Genomic DNA, 9,353 nt, shown 5'->3' on the forward strand with positions numbered 1-9,353 from the left:
TGATCATTAAACTTTCTTTACAAAAACCATAATTACAATTTGAACATTTCTTTATACATAACACATTACTAGTGCCTCTTTATTCAGTTATCAATACAATTTCTTGAACACTGGCATGATAGCTCAATCAACTGTTACTGGTCAAAAATAAAATTCAATCGGAAAAAATACTTGATACTGAAAAAGAAAATGTGAAGACCAAGCTTATAGTTCATTTTTTATTTTATTTTGCAGAAACAAAGTACAATAAAAGTGGAATGCAAGCCTCTGTGACTATGTTATACTAAACAGATGGCGACGGTTAATAATGAAATCATCCAATTTTCCCACAACTTCAATGCCTAGAGTCTTATATATTACAAGAACAGGAAATTTCTCCACCCCAATAATACAGTAAAGACAGAACAGATAATTGTGCTTGGATAAGAATTGAATGGCAAATCGTTCAGCCCCACTACCGGTAAGCTGTAACTACTATAAACAAAGGTAACTTCATCTGACTCTCACAAAAAATGTTTCCCACAGAACTCAAGAAAAAATTGCCAAGTACAGTATTTTCAAATTTATTTGTTAGCTTGAACTCCTGTTGCATTGTTTATAGAAGTAAACTGAAGTGTACTTACACATTTTTGTCTATGATATAAAATGTACATTGGTATATTAATTTTTTTTATTTATTTACCAAGATAAAGTTTAGGGTCCGAAGTAATAAAACTGGATAGACTGGAAACACAATTTTTTTTATTTATATGTATGAAATGGAGAACTCAGGACAAACTAGCAACCGTAACAACATTCTTGGACATTTTCAAGAATATATTCTCTAGGTATCGATTACTTTACATTGCCTCTTAGACTGTGTTGAGATTTTTCATGTACTGTACCTTGGAATATTCTCACTGAGGGAGAGACAAGAGGGTGTTTTGGTTACTTGGTAGATAAGCCACATTGCGGTTCTTTGCCAACCTGAAATGAGATAAAGGGGCGAGTGATCATGGTTATTCTGATACTGATGTGTTTATCACTATACTGCACCTATACGAGACAAATGGAATCTTGCAGCAACTTGTCATATCCCTATACACTGGGGTTTTATATTCCATAGGATTGAGCAAACACACACACATTCTCTCCTATTATTAATTGCTTTATTCTCTCAAGCTTTCCCCACAACAGTATAATGAAGGGTGACTGGAATCAAGAGAAAATAAAGACTATCCCTTTATTTATTGTCAACCATACACTCATGCTGTTCTAAAAAATCACAATCAATAATCCATTTCAGTGTTCAACTATCTGGGTCATTTATATCTCCAATAACACATATTACAAAATATAAATCTTTTACTCCTTTACCTGTAGGCAATATCCTCAGCAGCCTCAATTCTCCTGAGCTCCACGAGGCCCTCTCCTGCTTCCCCAAATGACTTGGCTAGCAGAGTAGCAGCTGAGGCATCACCATCTGCACTAATAACTGCTGCTTTCTTCTCTTGTTCTGCCTAAAAGGTAAAAATGGATACTCTAGTGCAATATCTTTCTAACAAACAGCCACATGTAATTTTGCTAAATATGTCTCCCCCTCAATTACTTTTTTTTTATAATTGTAATCATAAACTACCAAAGATACTTCTAGATAGTGCAGAGATAAATAATTTAAACTTGGCAGGGTTCTAATATTGTATACTGTACCTGTAAGCGTTGTATTTAGTTTTAAAAGCTCTGTCATGTTTCATGAGTACAATATCAGACAATTACAATAAAACTAACCTTTTCTACCAAGAACTTGGCTCTCTCTGCCTCTTGCTGAGCTACCTGCTTCAGCTCAACAGCCTGTGTAAACTCCTTGCCAAAGGTCAGATGAGTCTGCAACATCATAACCAAGTAAATTATAATGCCATTTACAGCATCTTGCCATATCTATAACCCCAAATTATAAAAACAAATAAATAAATGACCATTTACAAACCTGACATGAAGAGAAGTACAGGCTAGTTAGTTATACAATAAAAAAAAACTAATACATGAAATCTGAACCAAATATGTAGCCACAAAGCACCAAATATCCTTCTTGTACAAAGTCATAGTGATTGCTGTTTAAGACCATTTTCATCTCCACCTGAAGATTTTGTGATGGAGGTCATGGAAGCAATGAAGTGTCGGCTATTTCTTTGTAAATTTCTCATTCCTTAATGCAGCTACAGCCATTAGACAAATGTAGAGATGATTTACTGATGAGCTGGTGAGATACTTACAATAGAAATGTCATCAAGGACCAATCCAAACTGTGCTGAACGTTCTGTAAGTTGTTCACTAACATTGCGAGAAACCTTTTCTCGTTGGGTGATGAGTTCTCCAGCATCATATCGAGCCTGAAAGAGTATAAGAATACTGTATCCTCAATATCCATATAAGAATCATTAGTATAACCTCTAATAATAATAATCATATAAATAATACTAGCACTGTGTTAATACTATGATCATGATGACAATAAAATAACAATAATTAAAAATGGTCATTTCTGATAACACAATCAATTCATGACATAAAATGTGTAAATTTCAATGCTCTGATCATTCCAGTGATCACACAAAGTCACTCAACAAAGATCTTACCAGACAGAGCACTTCAAAGTTACATTTAAGAACACATGCAACTATCTGAACCCTGGATCAGTGCTTCTGATCTTAAATTTCATATAAGCATCATAAAATTTTTCAAATATAATGGCATGGCAAAACAACACATTGCAAGTTCATGACAGATAAATTTGGCTGAAGATGACTAAAGAAAAAAACCAAGTACACGTACCACAACAGCTTTCAGGACTTCATTCGTGATGGAAGGCAGGACACGATCCTCGTAGTCAATACCTAGTGTAGTAAAGATCTTTGGAAGCTCATCACTCATGGGGTGAAATAAAACTCTCAAAGTAATGTTCACTGTCTGTAGATCTGTCAAGAATACATTAAAAATATGATTATCTTTGTGAATAACGTTCTAAGTAACCAAATTTTTTCAGTAATAATTCTTACTGAAGTTTACATTCAAATATATGTACATATTGTTTGTAAAGCATGTATTCAATGGGAATAGAATGGCCATAATAATTATGAATCATAAATAAAATACACAAAGTAAACTAAAGTATGTCCATAGTCCTGGTTTATACTTATTTACATTAAAAAATAACTTAATTTCTTCATCTCCTATTCTACCATCCTCAATCTTCTCCAATTTTACAGTGGAATGGCTCAAGGGTACAGCAAAAACTACAAAGAACATGGTGGTAGCAGTAAAGGAGAGAGATGCAAGACAAATGTAAAAAATGAGAATATAGCACATGTCAACAAACATGAATATTCACGCACAGTATACAAGTGTAGAGCAGGAATATCCACAAATACTTGCTCAGATTCTCAACTTGAGTACTCAGTATTTTGAGTGAATTTCTAGCATCCACAAGCAAGTCACAATGCTACCCACAAGGATCTTTTATTTTACCACTTTACTTTAATCACCTTTACTGCCGGTTATCACGGGGACATTCCTGGGACGAGTTCTGGCATCAAAAACAATGGGCCTCTGGACCCATGGGATGAAGAAATGAGTGCCTTCACCCGTTACAGTATCCTTAACACCAGCAAACCTGTCAAAGATCACAGCACGGTGTCCGGCATCAACTGAAAAATAAATATTCATGTTTAATTAGTGGATTCTTTACACTGAAAATATCTGCACTTATAATGTTAAAAGGAATTGAAACTTCAAGATTCACCAGAACTCACTCATATCTGGGGCAATGGTTCAGAAAATGGTCACCACTGAATCTCAAAACATTATTGATACATTTGATTAATATAATACATCACACTTTTCTTAACAATCTTGTCCACAGAGGCTGCAACACTAATGTACATAATTTAAACATGATGACACAAAACCACCAAACCCAACTTAGTCCTGTAAGGTCATTTTCGTTGTTTCATGTTTGCAGTCATAAATGGTGCAGTACTGCATGCACCCTACATATACTAAAAGGTTTTAACATCTTATGCTATCCTCGGTAGAATAAACTTACTGTTTACTATTGTTAGCATACCTGCATTGTCTATGAACATAATGAACCAAAAAGTAATATGTTGTACTGTGACTCTTGCACTGCACACCTAAACCACTTTTTTTCATCAAATATAGTGTCAAAGACAGCTTATTCTTTATCTCGAGAAAATTGGTTGTGTAGAATTCTGAAGACCCAGAGTAGTAGCGGAATTGTGTCGTGTTGTACAGTCACGGAAAAAGTCCCGTCAGCCCTCCATCACATCCATGCACCCTGAGCCTCATGAACCTGAGGATCTGAGACATCAAACTTTGCACCATCTATGGGCCCAACAATGTGTGGTGTGTTGAATCCACAGGTTCATGAATCTCAAGTGTTAATGAAAGTGATGGAAGACTGACAGGACTTATACTTGAGTGTCTGTACCTTGACCAACATTACCAATAAAAACCAGACTAGGTTGAAAATAATCATTAATAATACTGCATGGGCTATCCTCGGCAAATATTTATATGTATGCTTGTATTGCATGAATTTTATTAAATAAATATAAAACAAGAGCTTAGATAAGACCGAGGGACACACACCAGACCAACATTGCAATAAAATCAAGAGCTACGATAGATATTGTCTATGTACATGATGAATCAATATGAACTTATATGATGACTTTACTTAATAAATACCTATCTATATACCCACCATTATAGAGGGCGGAGTTGACGACGCCACCGACCACCGCCACACCGAACCCAATTTGCCCGACCCTGGTGAAAAGGTTTGCCAGCTGCTGTGCCATCTCCCTCACTCCTCGCTACAGCTCCACACCCTCGCTGAGCCTCAAGACACACACAGTCACAGGATACCCAAGAAATGTGCAGGACGAGTTGCTAACTGGGCAGGCTTACATCAGGAGCAGACGATCTACACATGAGTCGGCTGATGATGATTCTCTTTCACCAACTACGTTTTAATTTTTACTTTAACCCAATTATTTTTGTTATTATCACCATAAATTGAATAATTATATAAATAAATTCAATTTTAGTTTCTAATTTTTGAGAAAACTTCGTTAATTTGAGTCTATATGGGGTATATTAAATATAGGTTATTTTAGAATATAAATAAAACAGCAACACGAGAAATCCACATAAAAGAATTTGTATAACATTATTATTTGTATACAAATATTACACAAATTAACAGCTACATAAGATCTTTAATCATAACTAAAAATTATACAAGTAATATTGAGATAATATTGGCTATGGGAATGTTCCAAGATTTATTTAATCGACAGTAAAATTGACCTATAATGTGGTCTTTTCTTATGATTTTAATCACACAATTCAAATAATCAATACACTGATAATTTATTGAGCGTTCTTTATTCTTTGAATATAAATTAAAGAGATTGTGGTTCACTAACTTAACTGTGACAATAACCAGCGTTTGTTTACGTCTCGTCCGGCCACGTTGATGTGAGTCTTATTTATTTATTTATTTCACAATCTTAACTTTGATCAGAAGCAAATTTTGAAATTTTAGAGACTCGGTCTATATCATATTATAATTTTCCAACGAGATTGTTTGTCTGATGTGTTGATAAGGATCTACAGCTTACTGGTGAGTGGTTGTAATGCCTCACGTCATGTTTGTGAGGAATAATTAAGGATCTTACAAAACCTCTCAAGTTAATGAAAGGCAATACTGGGTTATGAATAATATTCGGAAAAGGTCAACCACGGAACTATATTAATTTATATAGAGGGAGATTGAGCGAAAATAACAATACTTTAGGAGAAATTTATATTTTTCGAGTTTTTCTGTATTCTTTTTCAGGTTTGTCCCCCCCATAAAAGGTTACCGGCAGGTCATGTCCTTCTGGTTTCTCATGTTAGGGTTGGAGAGTCATTAGGTTAGGCTCTCATCTTTTTGTTTGGGAAAAAAAATATTTTGGGGATGTTCTTGATAAACTGAAAAACTTTCTTCTATTGAAAAGTTTCCTAACCAGCTCCTTATCCCAGACACCTGTTCTTAAATATTCTGTCTTTTTATATTAATGCACTGTTCTATCTCTCGGTGTTAGAAATATGTTTTTTCCGAATGTTTAGACAATTCTAAGTTATATTTCTTCTATGATATTTTCGTCAGAAATTAAGGTTGGGTTGGGTTGGATTTTGGTGATTTTCTATGGGGGGTTTTTTTTACACAGAAAAAGGGGTAGGTTAAGTTAGGTTATATTTCTTTCGGTATTAGAAATATCATAGAAGATAAATGTCTTAGAATTGTATAAACATTCAGAAAAACATATTTCTAACACCGAGAGATAGAACGGTGCACTGATATAAAAAGATCGAAAGAACGGTGCACTTCTAAAAGTTGATCAAATATTTCACATTGTAAAAAATACTGTAATAGTTAGATTAGGTTTTACCCAGTTTTTTTTGCGTGTTTTTACCCAACAGTTTCCCTTAATTTCAAAGCCCTGCCCACTTTGAGTGATCAAAATTGCATTTTTAAAGTGAAATCAAAAAGTAAAAAAGTGAAAATATACATTAGGGGGCAGGGAAAAAACACTTTTATTTGAGTTGCAGGCTGCACTTTTCAGGCATCGTTTGTATGGCTGTAACAAACACCTGTGCAAAATTTCATGCCATTTCATGCATACTTACCCTGCCGCATCGCAAACGACTTTTTGTCAACTTTTAGTGTATACCAAAAATTAGGTGTCATTTAATGTTTTCCAGGATAATGATAAATTTTACATGGGTGACATCGATTTAATTCACATGTTATTTTACAGGTACACCGTATAGAAAATCATTACAAGTTCATATTGAAATTCTTTTTTGTGCGGAACCTTGGCATCATTTTCCTAGACAATAATCTTTGCCTAATATATCCATCTCTCGATTCGTATCCCGTCACTTCAGTGCAAGCTTCAGTCATCACTTTTATGCCTCTCTCGACCGCCTGAGTGCTGTTTGGCCACTTGGGCACCACTAATGGTGTCTCAAGAATGTCATTAACCTGTAGATTTGACAGAGAAGCAATGTAAGGAGGCTCAGTCTTGAGTTCATTCCTCCAGTTAATCATGGAATGATAGTTTTTTGCTTGCCACTTTAGTTTTGGAGTCACCACCTTTCTCATGTTGACTACAGGAGGCACATCCTCATTCCCATCTCCATCTTTACCCTCCTCATCAGTATAGTTTAACAAATTCTCGTCAACAGCAGCATCAGAATCTTCCTCCTCCTCTTCAGATCTGCCAGTGCATTCTTCCTTTTGCTGATTCTCCTCTCTAATTTTTCTTATCATTGAGACAGCTTTTTCTCTAACAGTCATGTCCTCATCTGCACACATACCAAGAAGAAGTTGATCTGTGTGGGCGAAGTATGCATTTCTCTGGACAGCCTTCTTCACTATCGTCTCCTCCTCACTATTCAGGTGTTTCATATATAGCAGGGACTGGAATACGTTCCTTGAGCCGTGTGTTACGTAAGGGTGTATCTTGATGTAAAACCACATTGGAGCACTGAACTTTATTATTGTAATGACAATTCTTTTCAACTCATGGCTGGGTCTTGATGTTGCTACATACAGCCTGAGGATTCTACTCCATAAGGTGTTCCACCTTGACACACAGGGAGGACCTGGCTCAATAGCAGCCAAGTCATCTTCAACAACACCTGTGATAACTCCTTTACAAATCCTATACAGGTATTTCTGATCCCAGGACAGATCTTTCTCCACTTCATCATTAAACACAGGGAAATCAGGGAAACTGACTGGCTGGAAGGCGACAACTGGAAGCTCAGACAAAGACTCCTTGATCTGCTTTCCAATGGGACCACGCCAATGCTCAGGACCACTTGGTTTACCATCATAGTGATAAAAAACTGCGCGGAAAGGCAGCTCATTTCCGTGAAGCTGACATATGAAATAATGGAGCGGGTGACCAAGTAACATTTCAAGATGATGAATGACTCCATTTTCTGATCCTACATTTACATTGGTTCCATCACAACCAACACACACAATGGGCTGCTGGGTTAGATTTTTCTCCACCAGAAACTCGTGAATAGTTTTGGCAATCTGCTTTCCGTGTCCAGTCTTGGGAGTCACATGTGTGAGATATTCATTGCCAGGCTCAACCATGATGACATAATGAAATGAGAAAAGGCTGATAATCAATATAGACATAGCACCATACTCATCTGCAACAAGACAACTTAAATGAAATAAGAGATATGAAAAAAAAGTTGATAAACACTGAACAGAACATTGCACCGCCACAGCGGCTGTTTGGCTAGTACTGTAGGTAAATTTAAAAATTTCAGTAGAAAATGCGGCAGACTGAACCTCGACATATCAGCTTCAAATTTGGCATGGAGTCTTAGATATGTATAAGGAACAATGCCTGAAGAGTGCAGCTTTGAGCAAAATTTCACTGCCCTCTAATATACATTTTCAACAAAAAATGCTATAAAGTACTGTATTCTTCTTTTTTATTATTTATCTCCCTACGTACAATTCAATATAGAGTTCTGTGGTTGAGTGTTTTTCTGAATTTTTACCCAATATTATACTGTATCAGCCTGACCTCTTGTATGGGGTAGGTTAGGTTGGTTGGTGTGGTCTGCTTTAGGGTCTCATCCCATGTGGAAAATTCTCAATTTCTACTGTTTGTTTTATCCAATTTTTTGCCATCCCACTCAAACAATTAGGTATATATGGTTAAATCATTAGTCATCTGTTTGGGAATCATCTAAGTGGCTTGCAATGGCTTCAGGAACACGATATCTCACACTGTGACCCTGGCACAAATTTGCCTCATTGAACGATGTTGTATCCAGGTCATATACAAGTGGGTCATAGGGTGAGAGGCAAGGGCTATACTCCTGACCCCCAACATTTCAGATTCCTCAAGTATGTCAAAGGCTGGAGCTAAAATGAGAGTGATGAAGAAGATAGTGGACAAAGTGAAGCACGGTAACTTGATACGCACAAACATTCCTGCTGGCATGGCTGTGGCTGGACCTCCCCTGGGGCCCATGCTGGGACAGGTAATTATAACTTTTACTTTTATCTTCTTTGCCACCAGCATAAAACCATGTTGGCACTCCTTTACAGGGCTGTGGAGTCGAAGACAAAACCTTCGACTCCGACTCCTCAAATTTTTATGCTTCGATAATTTAACACTTTAATACTTGCCACTTTACTTTTCTGCACCGCCACCGCCCAACACAACTGCACCACTTACAACACCACCATTTTACCACAACACCAC

The 9,353-nt window shown here is 36.4% G+C and overlaps 1 protein-coding gene across 1 annotated transcript; it reads right to left on the reverse strand.

The window, feature by feature from the left end:
* On the reverse strand, positions 1-5,025 carry LOC121878363 (prohibitin-like). Its single transcript, XM_042384549.1, has 7 exons — positions 4,763-5,025; positions 3,522-3,683; positions 2,812-2,954; positions 2,253-2,369; positions 1,768-1,863; positions 1,357-1,499; positions 1-966 (listed from the first exon to the last, which is right to left on the reverse strand). Exons 1-7 carry the CDS (start codon positions 4,857-4,859, stop codon positions 897-899), a joined length of 828 nt encoding a protein of 275 aa, XP_042240483.1. The 5' UTR covers positions 4,860-5,025; the 3' UTR covers positions 1-896.
* Between the last annotated feature and the right edge of the window lie 4,328 nt (positions 5,026-9,353).

This window comes from Homarus americanus, unplaced genomic scaffold (genome assembly GCF_018991925.1).
Source record: "Homarus americanus isolate GMGI-L3 unplaced genomic scaffold, GMGI_Hamer_2.0 scaffold41027, whole genome shotgun sequence".
NCBI lineage: Eukaryota > Metazoa > Arthropoda > Malacostraca > Decapoda > Nephropidae > Homarus > Homarus americanus.

Coding starts and splice junctions, on each gene's coding strand:
- LOC121878363 (XM_042384549.1), bottom strand. CDS start 4,859: ATGGCACAGCAGCTGGCAAACCTTTTCACCAGGGTCGGGCAAATTGGG. Junction 1,864..2,252: donor TCCTTGATGACATTTCTATT/GTAAGTATCTCA, acceptor ATGATGTTGCAG/ACTCATCTGACCTTTGGCAA. Junction 967..1,356: donor GCTGAGGATATTGCCTACAG/GTAAAGGAGTAA, acceptor ATCTCATTTCAG/GTTGGCAAAGAACCGCAATG.